This window comes from Bos mutus, chromosome 3, assembly GCF_027580195.1.
Source record: "Bos mutus isolate GX-2022 chromosome 3, NWIPB_WYAK_1.1, whole genome shotgun sequence".
NCBI classification, from domain to species: Eukaryota; Metazoa; Chordata; class Mammalia; order Artiodactyla; family Bovidae; genus Bos; species Bos mutus.
In genome coordinates, this window is record NC_091619.1 from 114733032 (window position 1) to 114752413 (window position 19382).

Consider the following 19382-nt stretch of genomic DNA (forward strand, 5'->3'; position numbering starts at 1 on the left):
ATGGGAATTAAGTCAGAAAGCGTGCGGTCCGAGGGCGCGAAAGGCCCCCAGGTCCCTCCGCGCCGAGGGCTACCGCGGCGGCCGCGTTACCGGCCCGACTCCCCAGGTGCGGGCCCGGGCCTGCCCTCCCCGCCGCCGCCGCCTTCCTCCGCCAAGCGGGCTGTGGGCGAGGAGCGATGGTCTCTGCCTGGCGCGGGCGCCTCCCGCGCGGGCGCCCGGGTGCCCGCCCCAGTCGCAGCCCGCACCCGGAGGTGCTCGCTGCTCCCGGAGCTGGGCGGGGCGGGCGCGGCCCTCGTGATCCCCGCGGGCGCCCGGACCTCGCCCTCCCGCCGCCCTGCGCCCTGCCCGGCCCGATCGGCCCGCCTGGCCTCAGAGCCCTGAGCCCCGACGCCGCCCGGTCGCCTCGCTCTCCCTGGCAGGACCGGAGCGGGCAACCCTGGAGTCCCGGCGGTCAGGGCCGACACCCCTGGGAACGGAGTCGGTGAGTTCAGGGAGAACCCGGGCGTGGGGCGGGTCCGCGGTGCTGGCTGCAGCCCCGCCGGTGTGAAAACGCCCCCAACAGCCCCCCAGGCCTCGGTCCCTCCTGACTGGTGAGGAGGACGCTCCTAGCCCCCCACCCATCCCCCCTCCCCGAACCCGAAAGCCAAGCTTCACCTGGAAAGCCTAACCGGAGGTCTGGGTCCTCGGGAGCCCATTTTGGGCAAATCGATGGTTTCCATCAGAAGTCCTGTTGGCGATGGCTCTGCAGACAGGGCTGAGCCTGCCGCTCCGAGACTAAGTGGGGGCAGGTCACTCCTCGGGCGGAGGCTGTTTGGGGAGCGACTCCTGCCAGAAAGAGAGCCCTAGGGCGTCCTGGCATGGGAGGAGGTGTCCTGGACTTGGGGCCCCTGAAAGCCCCACTCGTATTGGAATTGTGTTTGCTGACAGGCCCGCAGACCAGCCCACAGGGCCCAGGGGACGGGTCTGCAGGTGAAGGGAGTCAGGTAGTGGCCACTGGCCCCAGGCCCCTGCCCAAGCCAGAAAGTGAGGCACGCTTCAGCTGTGGCCCGCCAGGCTCCTCTGTCCATGGGGTGCTCCAGGCAGGAATACTGGAGGGGGTTGCCATGCCCTCCTCCAGGGGACCTTCCCAACCCACCAGGGATCAAACACTTGTCTCTGGCATCTCCTCTTTACACGAGCACCTCCTGGGAAGCCCGAGCCAGCCCTGCCTACAAAGGCCCTCCGGTCTCCCGAGCTCAGACACCTGTGTCCTGCACACCTTAACCACGTGTTGAGAACCCCACTCCATTTTCAGCTGGGCTGGGACCTTTACATTTTTCTGTGTTTGATTTTTTCCGTCTTAGTTCCATATTGCTTTCTGAGAGGCTGGAGTGATTGAGGGGGTGGCGAGGCCCCACTGGCCCACTGGGTGCGAAGGCAGCAATGCCCATCGGCATGAAGCCCAGGGAGACGGTCAGGCTTAAAGACCATGGTGGGGGAGCAGTGACATTGGCACCTGGGTTCAGCCACTCACGTCCATCTTTTACCATCTAGCCCTCTGTTGGCCACTCCACTAGGCCTCAGCAAGACCCAGCTTTCTTGGGCAAAAGCCCCGTACCTGGGCCTCCAGGGCCTCATGCCTTAGAATCCAAGCACCAGTCATAGGTCCCTGCGCTCCCCCTACGTCCAAACTCTGGACGAAGTGGTAGGTGCCCCGCAGGAGTGACTGAGGACTGGTCCAGGCACACAGACTAGCAGGCAAGGGACCTTATTGATTAAGGCATTAGTGACTGAAACGTTAAGGCCAGCTCAGGGGGAGGCTTGGGGATTGGTGAAGAGGAGCCAGAGCCCTGCAGGCTACTCGGAAGGGTGGCTTTGGGGCCCTCGGATGGCAGCATGGTGATGGCCTATGGGGGCCCCCGCACCTGCCATTAGGTCTCTGCAGAAGCAATCTCTGGAGGATGAGGCCCCCTCCCCTGCACCCACCCTATGACCTCTCCCTCTAATTCCGACATCCTGGTGTCACCCAAAGCTAGAGAGAGCTGGAGAAGTCATGGCACAGCTGTAAACGCTGAGACTGCAGAGGAAGGGGACTGGTCCTCAGTCATGGGGACTGGCTGGTGCCTGAACCAGGATTGGAGCCCAGCCCCTGACCCTCAGGGCATCCTTGTCCTGCAGCATCACCTGGGGCTCCATCCTTGCTCTGGAGTCTGTAGCTGAGGATTCGTGCAAGTGTGGAAGGATGTCCGTGTAGAAACAAGGTTTCCAGCAGCTCCCCAGGGAGCTGAGAGAGTGGAGAGATGGAGCAAGAGGGAGGCAAGCAGCAGGGCCCGAGCTGCTGGGGTGATTTCAGAGCACCTGCAGGGGCAGGATGGAAACGTGCTCATGTTGCTGCTGAGGAAGGTTGAGGGGTTGGTTGCGTGTCTGGGAAGCCAGCCCTGCCTGCAGAAGTAACCTCACAGCCCCACTCTGAGGACAGCATTTGGGAAGCAGCCACAAAGGGTTAATGCACAGCCCCCCTGCCCCCAGCTAGCACCTGAGCCTTTCCCCTGAATGTGCCTGTACCTTTATCGGTAAGGGGCACCCACCTGATTCTGAGTCAGAGCGCATTCCTGCCATTGTTAGTAGGGCGTTGAAGAGGAACTTGGGCTTGCTGGAAAGTTTATCAGCTCAGGCGGTGATGGCCGTGAGGACTCATTCTTGCGTTTGTTCCCAGGCTCAGGGGGCCCCTCCAGCCCAAGTTGTGTGTAGGAAGAACCCCCACCCATATTTCCCCTTAATGGGGTCAAAATATGAACTCAAATCTTTAACAGACACAGATGAGCCACGACTGAAATGCAGTGATCCGGGTTTAGCCTACCCACTTTGTAAAACCAGTTCCACTGTCTCTTTCCAACTCATTAACTTCCGTGTAAGGTTCTCTTTCCTCCATTACAACTTACAAATGACTGGGGAGGGCTAACAGTCTCAGATTAACAATGTGATTAAATCTGAGCCCTGGACCAGGCACAAATTGAAAGTGTTTTGTTCAGGAAGCTCATGACTAGGTGTTATCTACACCCGAGTGGAACCAGGGGCAGATAGAGCCTGGGGAGTCCGCCCTCCCCAGCACGCACGCCCTGGGAGGTTCCCCGGGCCAGGGCGGGTCAGAAGCCTGTCCGCTCTGTGGGTCGGGATGACCCGTGTTAACAGGGCACTTAGGCAGACCCAGGTCAGGCTCTGCTCCCACGTTTCCCCTGTGGTGGTTGTGTGACTGTGGTGGTTGGAGGGATACCTGGTGGAGACCAGGGTCTTGGTGAGCAAAGAGGGGAGTGGTGGGAGAGATGACCATGGCTGAAAGGCTGCCCCCTCCATGAATCCAGGGTCCTTACACGTGGCCGTACCTGACAGAGCATCTGGCAGACCTTCTACCACATCCCAAGTGCCCCCATCAACATACCAGCCTGACACAAGCCGGAAGGGTGCTAACAGCTCATGGCCCAACTGCCAGTATCTTTCTGTTTATGCCCTTTGGTTGCTGAAATCAAGCATATTCTCCATTCAGTTTAAGGTTATTTTCTAAAGATAGTTTTTAAAAAGCTTTAGCAACCTAAATATCCATAAGCAGAGAAATGGATAAAGAAAATGTGGTACATATATACAATGGAATATTCAGTTCAGTCACTCAGTCATGTCCGACTCTTTGCGACTGCATTACGCCAGGCTTCCCTGTCCATCACCAACTCCTGGAGTTTACTCAAACTCATGTCCATTTTGTCAGTGATACCATCCACCCATCTCATCCTCTGTCATCCCCTTCTCCTCCTGCCTTCAAAATTTCCCAGCATCAGGGTCTTTTCCAAGAAGTCAGTTCTTCCTATTAGGTGGCCAAAGTATTGGAGTTTCAGCTTTAGCATCTGTCCTTCCACTGAATATTCAGGGTTGATTTCCTTTAGGATGGACTGGTTGGATCTCCTTGCAATCCAAGGGACTCTCAAGGGTCTCTTCCAACACCACAATTCAAAAGCATCAATTCTTCAGTGCTCAGCTTTCTTTATGGTCCAATTCTCACATCCATACATGATCACTGGAAAAACCATAACTTTGACTAGACGGACCTTTGTTGGTTAAGTAATGGAATATTACTCTGCCATTAAAACTGAAATGCCATTTGCAGCAACCTGGATGGATCTAGAGATTGTCATGCTGAACAAAGTCTGTCAGAGAAGAAGAAATATGGTATGACATTCCTTATATGTGTAATCTAAAAAGAAATTATACAAATGAATTTACAAAACAGAAGCAAACTCAAAGAGAATGAACTTACCACTGCCCTTGGAAAGATAGGAGGAAGGGATGGATAGGGAGTTTGGGTCGGACATGCACATGCTGCTATATTTTAAATGGATAACCAACAAGGACCTACTGTATAGCACAGGGAACTCTGCTCAATGTTATGTGGCAGCCTGGATGGGAGGGGATTTTGGGGGAGAAGGGATACATGTGTATGTATGGCTGAGTCTCGGCAGTTCACGTGAAACTATCACACTGTTGGTTAATTGGCTGCACCCTAATGAAAAATTAAAAGTTAAAAAAAAAAACTAGCTAGAACCAAATGGGTCCAAGATGGAAAAAAAAAGCTTTAAAACTACCACCTCCGCCCACCCCCCATCACCACCACCACCACCAACAAAGTAAACTAACAAAAATAATTAAAAACTTTAAGCCTCTGCACTTCATCAACTCGCTGAATGGGAAGGTTGGTCACCGTAATAAAGCCCCATGTCAGGGACCACAGGCTGCTGACCCCTGGCTGCCCTGGGAACCTGCTTCCCTGGGAGGCATCACCTCCCGGCTGCATGGCATAGGGTCCGATGGATGAGGTGGGTCTGAAGTTTCCAATCACTCTCCTCCCCTCCTCTCCCAGCACCGCCTGCTCACCCAGAAGTTGGGCCAGAGCTAAAAACAGGCACCAGAGTAAAAGTTTTCAGATTATGTCTACCCCATGAAGTACCGACAGTCTGCTCTTGGGTTAGCTATGTGGGATGCTTGTTCTTCAAACTCTGTGTCACCTCATTCCTGGCTTCACTAAACAGCATCATGAACACACATCCATTTCCCTGGTGGCTTAGACCGTGAAGAATCTGCCTGCAGTGTTTGAGACCTGAGTTTGATCCCTGGGTCGGGAAGATCCCCTGGAGAGGGGAATGACTACACACTCTGGTATTCTTGCCTGGAGAATCCCATGGACATAGGCGGGCTACAGTCCATGGGCTGTAGGGGGTGGGGGGTGGTCACAAGCTGTCGGACACGACTGAGAGACGAACACTTTCACTTAACAACTCAGGGTCAACCCTGGCACCTCTGAGTTGGTGCTAAGTCATGATGCCCTGGTTCCCTTGAAGCACTGTGCCCTGGCCATCTCTCTGTTCACGTCTCAGCAGCTTCTGCCCGGCCTCACTCCAGGCAGCGGGCAGCCAGCCTGGGTGTCTTCCCCAGCCCGTCCCTGGCAGGCACCCTGCTCTCTGGAGGTGACTCCCTGGCCCAGTATCGCCAGTCCCTAGGCTGCGATCGACTTTGCTGTCTGCGCAGGGAAGCCAGGTGCCATCCTCGTTAGAAAGAAGCATCAAACAGAAGAGACAGGCTTGAGAGGGGCACGGGGTGCGTCCTCTGGGTGCGAAGCCTCCAGGCAGGCGTTCTGACCCCTAGTGGGTCCTTCATCCATGGGTCATCAGTCACTGACCCACTCTAAGACAGTTAAGCTTGCATGGCAAGGAAAATATACTGGTTTCTTTTTGTTTTGTTTTTCTCCCTCACACCTCACAAGTTAAGTTTCTTGAAATGAAGCCTGAAATTGTGACTTTTCCTTTAGGAGAGGAGAGAGAATGCTGACTACTCAGCTGATAGTCACAGCTTTCATCTGCTCTGAAAATAGAATTTCAAATGAATGTTCTTCTTATGATAGAATTTTCTCAACGACAGTAAAAAGCAAAGAGGAATAAACCCCAGGCATCCATCAAATGACTTTTTGTTCCATTTTTTAAAGACAAACAGAAGCTATGTGCTCTGGGGAAGCATCAAGAGTCAGTTTGGGTTTAATGTTTTTCATGTCCAAAAATCTCAGTTCAAGTGTAAAGAAAATAATTTGAATGATTCTGACCCATCAGGGCATCCTATTAATACAACATGCATAGCGCAGTGCTTGAGTTTGGAAATATTGAGAGGGTCAGTGCAGAAAAAAAATTAGAAATTATTTTTCACCTATTTTAAGGCATAGTTTGACAGCCACCGGATCTCTGTGGCCACTTTCATTTCAAGTGGTATCTGAGTGTTATTCAGAAAATGACACTCTTCATAATTAACCTCTTGTACAGCAAACTTGCTTTCTAGCACAGAGCAAGTGTTGCTTGCATTTGCACAGAGATCACTTTCAGGAGGTCAGCGTCAGTGAGTGGAGATGCTGCTCAGAATTCAGAAGCAGATTTGCGTCTTTGGTTGGTGTTTGAGGCTTCCCAGTGAGACCAGACAGACTGGGTCCCTTCTCTGATATTCCTGAAAAGCGGGTTTCGGTCCTTCATGAAGACTCGCTGAAGTCGCACAGAGATTCTTGAGCTTTCAGTTCCCACCAGGATCCCATCACCCAAACAGAATCTGCCCCCCAGCCCCCTCCTGCCAGAACAGAGCTGGACTGAGTGCAGCAATCGTGGTCTCTGGCCAAGGGTCAGCTGTCCACCTGCCACAGACCAGAGAGGTGGGGGCACCAAAATGTGTCCCCGAGTGCCAGGGGAGGTCACGGTCATCACGATATATGAAATGATGCTCCACCAGCTGTTAGGAGGTGTGAAGACACGCTCAAGGGGTGGGCGTGCTGGGGGGTGGGGGGTGGAGACAGGTGGAGGACCCCTCGAGGACCTTGTCAGAACGCAGATCCTGAATCAGGAGGGCCCGGGCCTGGGAGTCTGCATTTCTCACAGGCTCCGGGACATGCTGCTGGTCCACGGAGCGCACCCTGAGTAGCGAGAAAGGTGGTTCTGCTTCTGCTTCTCTTGGTTTGTGACAGCTGGGTTTTCCTTCCTTTGTCCTCTTGGTGTGAATTGAGATCTTCAGTGTCCAGAAAGGGCAGTGTCATCTGAATTCTGACTCTGAGCTGTGGGGACTCTACACGTGGGTTCCCTTATTTTGACTGTGTGTGTTTCCAGACACATGTTTGCCTGTTTTCAAAAACGACCTAACCCAGGTTCCAGCTCCTGGGAAATTGGTGTTTTCTGCGTTGTCTCTTCCTTTGTGACTCGCCCGGCACCCGCACAGGCTTCCTGGGCTGACTGCTGGGCCCTGTGTTACTCCAGGTGTGACCTTGACGAGCAGCAGAGATGGGGAAGACACTGGATCTTTCCAAGCTCACGGATGAAGAGGCCAAGCATGTCTGGGAGGTGGTTCAACGGGACTTCAACCTTCGGAGGAAAGAAGAGGAAAGACTAGAGTGAGTGTGTGGCGGGGCCCTCGCAGCTGGGACCCGTGCAGCTGGGACCTGTGCAGCTGGGGCCCTTGCAGCTGGGACCCTCACACCTGGGACCCATGCAGCTGGGGCCCGTGCAGCTGGCCCTAGCATCTCTGGAGGGGATCCCTGGGGGCCTCTGGGCAGGCAGACAGCAGTAACTCGGTGGAGGACACTGGATGAAAGTCACGTGCTTTCTGGCCTCAGTTCCCCCTTAATTAAAACCAGGAGCTCTGACTTCCCTCCTGATGGTCAGACGTTCCCTGAATAGTTTTATTTCAACTTGATCCAGCGCCAGGGTGACATTCTCTGCTAATGCTAAGACCACCGCCTTGCATGAGTAAAGGTGATGAAGAGGGAAAGTCTTGATGCTGATCTGCAACACCCAGAAGCCGGGATCAAGGGCTTTCAGGACAAAGGCGGGCTTTTACGTCTTCCCAGCAGAACTGGGGGCACTCCATCCTCACTGTGGAGGCCCAGCACCATCTTGCAGGTCTCTCCCGTGGGCTGAACTAAAGCCCCCTTGGTGTTAAATGTTCTTCCTCTGCTTTGCTTCTTCCTCCACCAAACCTCCAAGGCTTAGCTGTCTCCTGGGCTCCCTTGTTGCCTTGGGGTATTTTGTGGGTTGCAGGCCTATTGCAAAGGAGAAGTTAAGTGAAGACTCAAGGCAGGTGGGAAGGGAAACGCCTGAAAGGCTCCTGGCGGTGGAGGGCAGAGAGGAGGTCAGAGCTGGGGTGGGGGCCGAGGGTCCAGCGGGGACGTGGACTGGCTGTTCTCTGCGTGGCCGCAGGCCTTTAGGCAAGGGAGTAACAAGACCCAGATTCTGCTCTGCAGCCGGCGGGCTACTGAGAAGCGGTCAGATGAGCTGTCAAGGGGGAGCCAGCAAGTTTGCCGAAGGGCTGGCTGTGGGGTCTTGATTTTAGGGGCAGCGTTGAGGTCACGGATGACTCCAGAGTCAGGGCCTGAGTAACTGTGGCTGTGGAGGGGTCCTCACCTCACCCGGGAAAGCTGAGGACGGAACAGGTATGGAGGGAACCAGGACACAGATCTGTGGACACTGGGTGGCCCATTAGATGTGAGGTGGACAGGGCGGCCCCCCACATACCAGACGGGAGCCCAGCAAGACAGGACTGTGGGAGTATCCACCTACAGAGGCCATGGCTACTGTAATCAAGCCAAATCCCGTGGCCTAAAGCAAGCACACAACTCTCTTCTGGGCCTGGAGCTTAGGAGTCAAGGTGTTGACAAGCTGTCCAGTGAAACAAGTTCAGTGGAGCCCAGCACCCCTTGGTGATGGTGGGGAAGGGTCTGGGGCAGCACCAGGAGGCTTCTTGCTGCCTCTCTGCACAGCCCCCCTCCCCTCTGCTCTGTCCTGGGCTGCAGGTCACCCCCAGGGTTTTCATTACGAAGCAGCTTTCACCCCACTGGTGTCTGGAGCCCTGACTCCCATCAGTTGCCACAACCCCAGGACCAGGGCCCAGAGCCAGCCTCGGGCGTCGTCCCGGTCCTGACTGGGGCAGGCGCCCGCCTTGCCTCGTGTCTCCTGTCTTTGCCTCAACCTGGAAGCTGCGCCTGGGACCACGGCCACAGGCTGTTAGTGACAGAGCCCGCCTGGTCCTTCCTGTCTGGGGATCACAGCCCCCCAGGCAGCCCAGCTCTTGTCACTCTTATTTTTAATGGCAGCTCAGACCCTCCCATTCCATGCCTTTATAGAAGCACAGATCGATCGGAGGGCGGGGGATCACAGTTCTCCAGGGAGACCTTTGAGGGCGTCAGCCCCTCCCTCTGTCCAGGCAGAACCCAGGTAGTTTTGCAGAAATTCCTGTTTCCTGCCTATAGGGAGCACCACACCCTGCTGACCCCCATCACCCTATTTTCCATATTTCTTGTAGCCATTTCAGGTTGCAAAGGGGAGACACAACCTGGTAGCCTCCAGTTACTGCTAGAAAGGAAGTCTCCAAAGGATCCCGCTGGTGACACCCCTCTCCTGGGGGGGCCCGTGGATCAGGTCAGGTCCCTGGTCAGTCATTTAAGGTCAGGGTGACGTCCTTGTTCAGAAGGCCCCGAAGCCTCCTTCTCAGAATTTAGCGTCTTCTCGGCCAGACATGTGACAATCAGGGGTGAGCTTGTTAAATACAACAGCGCAGGACGTGGTCCCTGGAAGTGTCCGCATGCGGAGAGGTGGTGGTTGGGAGAATCCACGCCAGAGCCAAGGCGAGGATGCTGGCGCCCCGGGAGTGCTCCTCTGTTAGCTCCTCCTGTGCGCACCGGCCCGCTGGTGATGCACTTGGAAAGATAAGCCGCGGGGCTGAGTGAAGGGCATTCGTGGAAACACCGATGCGCTTGTCTCTTGCTCGGTGTCGTTAGTTATCCGTGCAGCAAGAGGTGAAGCCACCTCTGCCTGTGACAAGCCTTTTCTCCAGTGTCCCCCTGACCCCCGGGGAGCAGGACCCAGGCATGTGGTCATGCGGCTCCGTGAGGCCAGAACCCACGGGTTCACGTTCCACTCAGGCGGGGCTGAGACTCAGGAAGGGCACAGCCCAGAATAAGGACCTTTCGGCGTGTGGACACTGACGCTGGTCCTGTAGAGTTAGTGCATCGGCTAAAATACCAGCAGTCTGTTACGAAACTGAAGACATTTAAAAAATCATAAACCTCCTTCTTCCTGGCCTTATCTCAATGTTAATCTCCGCATTTAACCAATTTCCATGTTAACCATCCATTTCCTGCAACCACAATATCCCAGTCTCTGTAGCACACTGGGGTTTCTGCATGGTCCCTTGGGGTCCTCATGGTGCTCCCAGTTCCTGGGTCTCTAATCTCTGAATCAACAACGGCCTGAATGCAGGCACTGGCCCTCAGCTGAGCACTGAGCGGGGCCTGTAACAAACTGAGTGGCTTGGGGTTGTTCAGATGAGCAGGGTTTTTTTTAATTGTTATTGAAATATAGTTGATTTACAAGGCTGTGTTAGTTTCAAATGTACAGCAATCAGATGATTTTCTGATGTCTTTGACACACTCCAAAAGAGAGGCCAAATGGATGGGCCAGCTCAAAACCTTACCAAGGTCATTGAGAGAACAAAGTCAATAGGGGGGTAAAAACTGTGAAACCAAGAACCAAACATATTCATTACTCGGAAAGAACTTTCCCATCACATCAGATGGACACAGTGCGTGCGCTCAACGTCGGCTCACCAGCAGCAAGGTCGATTTACTGAGAGACGATGCACCAAATATACCCATTAGGGAACAATCAAACAAAAATGCGTTTCATTTCATATTTACAAAGTGCACAGAAGTGCGTGTTAGATGGGTTGCTGCTCCGTTTTTCTCCCCAAGTGGGAGTATCCCCCTGTAAAGGATACTGGGGCAGGGCCTGGGCGAAGGTTCCAGCACCCTCTCCCACGTGGCAGGGCCAGCACTTTGACTTCTCCTGCCAAAGTGAGTGACCAGTGAGCTGGCCCAGGCCCTGACCCTAATGCCTAATGCCCGGTAGACCATCCCCACAACATGAAAGCCTCTGACCCCTCGGCCAGGCCTGACCTCCTGCCGTTTGTGGGGGACACTTGCGGCCCCGTGGGGAAGACGGATGCCAGCCGGTGTTGAAGGGCACAGGCTGGAGCATCTTGGTCTGTGTTCGCTGCGAGCCTCCTAACGAGATGTCCCGCATAGAACACATTTGTTCCAGGGACCACCAGGCCTGCTGGTAGACCTCTCAGACAGCTCCCCTCCAAACTGACCAGGAGGATGTCCCTGGGAGGCTAGCTCCTGAGTGACGGAGGCCTTGTGGAGCTTCCAAACAGCTTTCCCTGCAGACTATTTTGGGAATTTAAGGAGGAAGGGGGAGGCCATATAGCCTCTGATTTAGCCCCAGGCAGATATAATGTCTCCCTGAAGTTGACTTGTGCAACCGGAGACTGGGGAGTGGGATATTTACTGGGCGGAGTGTGATGTTATTCTTGGCTTCCCCTCAGAACACAGGGCTGCACTCCAGAGGACCCCAAACCCCAAAATGCACAGAAACCTTTAGGCAGCTCATCAAGCCTTCACTCCCCTCCAAGACCCCGGGCCTTGGAATGAGCTCGCCTGCTTCCTCACAGAAGGCGCGAGGCTGCCAGGCACCACCTCCCCGACCCCTGCACTTACTATATTCAATCCACCCTGTCTTCCCTCTCCGGGTCCTCGCCGGCACTCTGGACCTTTCCTCTGCTCCCCGCTCCCGGAGCTGCCTCAGCTACTCCCTTTCTGTCCTCTGGCTTCTGCTTGGACTGTCAGTAGGGTCTAGCACCACATTGAAACAAACAAAGCAAAACCAAGAACAAACAAAAAACACGGAAAGCCTTTCCTTTGGCCCCAGCGCCCTGCTAAATGCTGGCATGTCTTGCTCCCTTCATTTCAGATGATCCAAGTGCTGCACATCCTTCCATCTGCCTCACGGCCCACTGGTCTGTCTTGGCAGCTACGCCTCGGGGCCCAGTCGAAGCCCCTTCTCAGCCCCTAGTCTTCCCTGACCTTGGACTCTGCCCTCCTCACCGATCCCGTGTCTGTAACTGGTGTTTCTTTTCCCACACCTTCCTGGCTTTTCTCTGTGGTTACTCTGAAGGCCCCTCTTCCTTCTTCTGGCACATTAAAGGGACAAGGTACCTAAGACATGTCTTCTCAAAGTCCATGAAAGCATCTGGACCCCTTCAGATCTTTAATCTTTCACGTACCCAAAGGACAAAGAATTCCTACGCTGTTTAAACCGCTTCAGACCAGGGAAAAAAAAGTTCATTAGGCTCACTCTGATAGCCTATATTAACAAAGATAAAGGAGGAAAAATAGAGCTCAGTTAAATCACCATTTTAATATGCCTAAGGCTGTCATGGAGGCCACTAGCCACGTGTGTCTATTTAAATTAATTGAACGCAACTTAAAAATCAGTTCTTCTGTCTCATCAGTCAGATGTCAAGTTTTCAGTAGCCACACACATGGATAGTGGCTGCCACACTGGACCAGCAAATACAGAACGTTTCCATCATCACTGAAATTGTATTGGACGTCACAGGCTAAGGAGACAAAACTTATGCTTATCTCAGCACTGTGGAAGAGTGTTTGGTAGCACACTATTTTTGATGATTTTTTAAGTAATAAAATTGAAATTAAAGGATACTTTTTTAACATGACGAAAAAATGCTTCAAACAATAGCCATCATGATACATTAATGTTAGAAACAAGAAAAGAATTTCTTTCATTGCCACTTATCATGACCAATTTAGAATGTTTTATTAGTGCTGCTGCTGCTAAGTCGCTTTAGTCGTGTCCAACTCTGTGTGACCCCATAGACGGCAGCCCACCAGGCTCCCCCATCCCTGGGATTCTCCAGGCAAGAACACTGGAGTAGGTTGCCATTTCCTTCTCCAATGCATGAAAGTGAAAAGTGAAAGTGAAGTCACTCAGTCGTGTCTGACTCTAGCGACCCCATGGACTGCAGCCTACCAGGCTCCTCCGTCCATGGGATTTTCCAGGCGAGAGTACTAGAGTGGGGTGCCATTGCCTTCTCTGTCTATTAGTGCTAGCCAATGCAATTAGAGAAAGTAACAAAATACATAGTTACCAATGGACAGGGAAAGCCAAAACTATTACCTGCAGAAGATAAAAACTAAGATAGTTACCTACAAAATTAAAAAAAAGAGAAAGAATTTAGTAGTCTAGCTATATAAGATACAAGAATATAAAATAAAATCCGTGTCCCCTTTGTAGACATCAGAGGTAACCAATCAGAATGTACATAGAAAAATCCTATTTATAAAAAGAAAATATGAAGTACCTAAGGAGGAAGGGGAAGGTGAGGTGAATTGGGAGAGTAGCTTTGACATAAATACACTCCCATGTATAAAATAGCTAGCTAGTGGGATCCTGCTGAATAGCACAGGCAGTTCAATTCGATGTTCTGTGATAACCTAGATGGGGGAGTGGGCGGGACGTCCAAGAGGGAGGCTCTATATGTAGACATACGGCTGACTCACTTCATTGTACAGCAGAAACCAACAGAACACTGTAAAGAAATTATACTCCAATAAAAAAAGAAATATGTAATAGCCACATAAAGAATAGTATAAAGCATCACTAAACAACATACCAAAACTGTCAATTGTAACATATGGTATCCCATCCTCTGTATGGGAAGAATGCTGCAATGATGTTGGCTCTTGAGGAATTAGTGTCAAATTCCTAAGGCATTTGGGGAATATGAAAAAAACATTATAGCAAATGAAGACGTAAGACACAGCAATTTAAATAAGACTAATAAGCAGGGCCGTATTCCAGGAGATAACAAAAAGTATTTGATGCTACATTAATTAGCATAACATGGGCCTTTCACAGATGTAAGTAATCAGTGAACCAGCCTGTACGTTCTAAAATGCGACCAAGTGTGTGTAACAGTTTCCAGTACAGTGGCAGCATTTCATATCAGTGAGGAAGGGAAGGATTAATTAAAGCGGAGTGTCGGGACAGTTGACCGTGAGTACAAGACTTGGGGAGGGAGTGTGACCTAAGTTCAATTTCTAATTGATATATTAAAAATGTAAAGCATGAAACTATGAAAATTACTGGAAGAAAATATAGATGAACATGTACCTAATCTTGAGGTGGGAAACCTACCTGTGACAAGACAGGTGGAAATCACAGCATATCGATAAGTATTGACTAAACATGTACATCTGAATTTTAAAAGACAGTGTTTAATGTTTAAAAATTAGAAGAAAATTTTAACAGAAATGGCAATGAGTTACATCTTTGACCTATAAAGAAAGTCTTAAAATTAGAATGATAAAGAAGTCTCCAAATTAGAAAAACACAGAAACCCCCATGTTCAAAAAAGAAAGGGGTAAATGAGAATGCATGGGTGACTCATGTCGCTGGGTGAGGACCCGAATTTTCCTACATAGAACACTGTTTTCAAGGGCACAGCCCACAAGTCAAATATTAGGCTGTGAACCATCCCCAGAAAGGCAAACAGGTGGTGATGTGGATTTGTAATCTTTGCAAACAAACCCAAATGCCTGAGATTATCCGTGAAAGAGCTTCTGGTGTGAGGCATGGCTTGCAAACCATGACTTGCTCTAAAAATAAATCAATAATAAGGAATTTGAAGTCGCCCTTTGCTGGCCCACTTAGCACCACTGACAGACAGCTCCAGGGTTGGAAACACAGAAGCTGAACCAGGAAGTCAGCTGCCAGCAAAGCCTGGAGATTAACTTTGGTCTGAGATCACTTACGAGATTTCGGTGAGGCTCCCTCTCAGCGGTCTGTCGTTCACACATCACTATATAATTCCTCTTTATCCTTTTTTTCATCATTTGCTCACTCTGTTCAGAAGACTTCGAAGAACTTTGCTGTTGTTGTTCAGTCCCCAAGTCGTGTCCGACTCTTTGCAAGCTTATGGACTGCAGCACTCCAGGCTCCTCTGGCCTCCACACCTCCCGGAGCTTGCTCAAACTCATGTGCATCAAGTCGGTGATGCTATCTAACCAGCTCATCGTCTGCTGCCCCTTCTCCTCCTGCCTTCAATCTTTTTCAGCATCAAGGTCCTTTCCAATGAGTCAACTCTTTGCACTGGGTGGCCAAAGTGCTGGAGCTTCAGCTTCAGCATCAATCCTTCAGTGAATATTCAGGGTAGATTTCCTTTAGGATTAACTGGTGTAATCTCCTTGCTGTCCAAGGGCCTCTCAAGAGTCTTTAGCACCGCAGTTTGAAAGCATCAGCTCTTCAGGGCTCAACCTTCTTTATGGTCCAACTCTCACATCCATACAGGACTGCTGGAAAAACCACTGAACTTCAGCAAGTTTCCGTTTCCCTCATTAAAATTCCTGATACTTATTCGTATGGTCAGGACCTTAGATCATGTACTTTCTTTTGATCCTTACTACTTGATGCTTGTCCTCTTTCAGCAATTCTCTCTGACACTTATATTTCATCTGGTTGACATACTTTTAATACTATTGTCCCTCAGTTCTGTGCCCCATTGGTTCTTTCGCACTCATTCTTAAGGGTCATACTAGAGATTCGATTTTCAGTCCTCTGGAGCACATCTTCAAGTTGTTTTCTCAGGAAGGATGGGGGTAGGAAGTTCATACTTGAAATCTCTCGGTTGGGAGTAAGATCTCTGCTCATACACTTTCCCCTCTGAATCCTGGCAGAATAACAAACCCCAAAACATGCCCATTTCCTAATCCCCCAATCTATGAGTATGTTGGGCTATGTGGCAAAGGGGAATAAAAACTGCAGATGCAATAAAACCTGCTAGTCAGGGGCCTGGATGCAGGGGCACAATCGGGCTAACCAGGTAGGTCAGTGTGATCACAAGGAGCCTGATAAATAAACGAAGGGGGAGACAGGACAACGTGTAAGTGTCATTTATTGTGAGAAGGACTCAACCCACCACTGCTGACTCTGAAGATGGAAGAAGAGCCGTGAGCCAGGGAATGCAGGTGCCTTCTAGAAGCTGGAAAAAATTAAGGGACCAGACCTTCCCCCAGAGCCTCCAGGAAGGATCACACTCCTGCCAACACCTTGATTTTAGGTGCCATCTAGAACTTTCATAGCTAGAGAGGAGAAGTCAATGCCTGGCTTCAAAGTGCCAAAGGTCAGGTTGACCCTCTTTTAGGGGCTAATGCAGCCGATGACTTTAAGTTGAAGCCAGTGCTCGTTTACCATTGTGAAAATCCCAAGGCCCTGAAGAGCTGCCAGATCCACTGTGCCTGTGCTCTGTAAACAGAGCAACAGAGCCTGGATGAACAGCGCATCTGTGTACAATATGGTTCACTGGATATTTTAAGCTCACTGATGAGACCCACCGCTCAGAAAAAGATTCCTTTCAAAATATTACTACTCAGTGACAATGGGAAACATCCCCCAAGAGCTCTTATGGAGATGAACAGTGATATTAATAGAGTTTTCATACTTTATAACACACGTCCACACTGCAGCCCATGGTTCAAGGAGGAATGTTGACTTTCAAGTCTTATTCTTTAAGAAATCTCTTTCAGGAGGCTATAGCTGCCGTAGGTAGTGGTTCCTCGGATAGATCTGGGGAAAATAAATGGAAAACCTTTTGGAAGAGACTTGTCATTCTGGATGCTTTGAAGAACACCCGTGATTCATGGGAAGAGGTCAAAGTACCAACATTAGCAGGAGTGTGGAAGAAGTTGATTCCAGCCCTCACAGGTGGCTTTAAGGAGTTCAAGACTTCAATGAAGGAAATCACTGCAGATGTGATGGAAGTATCAAGAGAACTAGAATGAGAGGTGGAGCCTAAGATGTGAGGGAATTGATGCAATCTCATGGTCCAACTTAAACAGATGAGGAGTTGCTTCTTACAAATGAGCAAGGAAAGTGGTTTCTTGAGATGGGTCTATCCTGGTGAAGATGGTGTGAAGGTTATTGAAATGACAAAAAAAAAAGCATTTAGAATATTCATAAACTTGATTGGCAAAGCAAAAACAGAATTTGAGAGAATTAACTCCAATTTTGAAAGAAGTTCTACTGTGGGTAAATTGCTGTCAAATAGCATTGCATGCTACAAAAAATCTGTTCGTGAAAGGAAGAGTCCATCCACACAGCAGACTTCATTGTCTTATTTTAAGAAGTTGCCACAGCCACCCCAGCCTTCAGCAACTACTTCCCTGATCAGTCAGCAGCCATCAGCACAGAGCTGTCCCCCCACCATCAAACAGAACATGACTCAGAAGATGGTTAACAATTTATAATGCTTAAGTACTTTAAAGTATGTGCATTGTTTTTTCAAACATAATGCTGTTGTGTACCTACTAGACCTCAGTATAGTGCAAACATAACTTTTATTTGCACTGGGAAACCAAGAAATTCCTGTGACTCACTTTATTGCAATACTCGCTTTATTGTGGTGGTCTGGTGCAAACCCACAGTGACTCCGAGGTGTGCCTGAATTACCTGCCAGGTGTTTGCCCTTCTCTGCCCTGGCCATCGTCTTCTCTCCGCACTCCTGTCTCTTCAGCCCTTTCCTCTGCATTCAGGAAAGTAAACGTGTGGCTTCAAAATAAGTGGTTCTCAAGCATTTTGCCCTGAGGGACCTGATAGATTCTTAAATTTTTGAAAACTCCAAAGAGGTTTTGCTTACCTGGGTTATATCTGTGTATACTTACTCATCAAAAATTGAAACTGGGCATTTAAAAAGTAGTTGTTCATTTATTTAAAGTACAGTAGCCCCCTTATAACATAATAAAAATGTTATGAAAAATAAATTTTTCCAAAACAAAAACATAAATGAAGACAATGGCATTTTTCTGTGTTTTTTGAAAACCCCTTCCATGTCTGGCTTGATTGGAGATGACTGAATTCTGGTATTTCCTCTGCACTCAGGCTGTTGTAATGTGTTGTTGAAGAAAATTGGACTTCATACAGATGTAGTAGGAAAAAGAAGGAGGAGCCTTTCCAGATGATTATGGGTGTTATGTTCTGACAATACATGAAAACCCTGTGACTGGTAGTTTCTTAAAGTTGTAATGTGGAATCTGAAGCCATGTCAATGAACTTCCCCGTTACATTAAAATCCACTGGTCCGTGTTGCACATGGAATGGTTCCTCTATCCACATGTGCTTTGCTGACACCTGTGCAGACTTTTCCGATGTCAGTACGTTACATTATACATAACCAAAGCAATCACATTTATCATTATCGCTGTGATCTCATCAGAAACCTCTCTGTGACAGAAAACTCTGAAGCTCAGGGCAGCAGAGACATAAAAGTTTTCCAAAAGGCTTCTCTGAGCTTGAAAGCCTGGATTTTGTCACCAGCAACTAATACCATCACTTGACGCACTCTTTAATTAATTAATTAGTTTATTTTTGGCTGTGCTGGGTCTTTGTTGCTGCATGCAGGCTTTTCCCAGTTGCAGTGAGCAGCGGCTACTCTTCATTGCCGTATGAGGGCCTCTCATTGCGATGGCTTCTCTTGTTGCAGAACTCTAGGGCCAGTCCATCCTAAAGGAAATCATCCGTGAATATTCATGGGAAGGACTGATGTTGAAGCTGAAGCTCCAACAATACTTTGGCCACCTGATGCGAAGACCCGACTCATTGGAAAAGACTCTGATGTTGGGGCACATGGAGGGCATGAGCAGAAGGGGGTGACAGAGGATGAGATGGTTGGATGGCATCATCGACTCAATGGACATGAGTTTGAGCAAGCTCTGGAAAATGGTGAAGGGCAGGGAAGCCTGACATGCTGCAGCCCATCGGGTTGCAAAGAGTCAGACACGACTGAGTGACTGAACAGGGCAGGCGGGCTTCCATATGGCCTGGCAGCATCTGGGATCGTCACAGGCCCAGGAAGAACCCGTGTCCCCTGTTGGCAGGCGGATTCCTAACCCCTGGACACCAGGGAAGTCCCACTTGGCATGCTGTCAATCAAAGACACACTTCATAAGACACACTTTGCTTTTCTTTCTGAGAGCAGAGGGACAGTCTGCTCCTCTGGCTTGATGTGTTCTGAGCCCAGAACTTTCACCCACCACCACTTTCGCACTGCCAGTGCAGGGGCCCAAGAGCAGAAAAGACAAACTTTAGTGTTATTATGAAAAGACTTTTGACATTATGGCCCCTGTCGAGGGGTCTGGGGTACCCCTGGTGGCCCCTGGACCACACTTTGAGAACCACTATTCTGAATCACTGGACTTGATGTTCTGCCCGTTCCCCTCCTCGTCGCCAACTTTGGTTCCTTTCCATCTTCACTTTAGCCTAGTCTTCTCCATCTCAGTGGATGTGGTCTGTGGTCTTTCCATCTCAGCCTGGCTTCTTCTTACCTCCTGCTCCTCCCTCTTATGCCCACTCAGCACAGCACACAGATGGCTTCAAGCCTTCCTCTGTTTCTGGTGGTACATCTCATTCAGGCATCTGTATTCCTGA

The 19382-nt window shown here is 50.2% G+C and overlaps 1 protein-coding gene across 3 annotated transcripts in view; it reads left to right on the forward strand.

Moving 5' to 3' along the window:
* Positions 1–322: 322 nt before the first annotated feature.
* MLPH (melanophilin) overlaps positions 323–19382 on the forward strand; it is a 47396-nt gene continuing 28336 nt past the window's right edge. For all 3 annotated transcript variants that reach the window (XM_070368547.1, XM_070368548.1, XM_070368549.1), the window contains exons 1-2: positions 323–481; positions 7305–7438. In XM_070368547.1, the coding sequence (XP_070224648.1) occupies positions 7329–7438 (110 nt within the window). In that variant the 5' untranslated portion in view covers positions 323–481; positions 7305–7328. The remainder of the gene's footprint in view (positions 482–7304; positions 7439–19382) is intronic.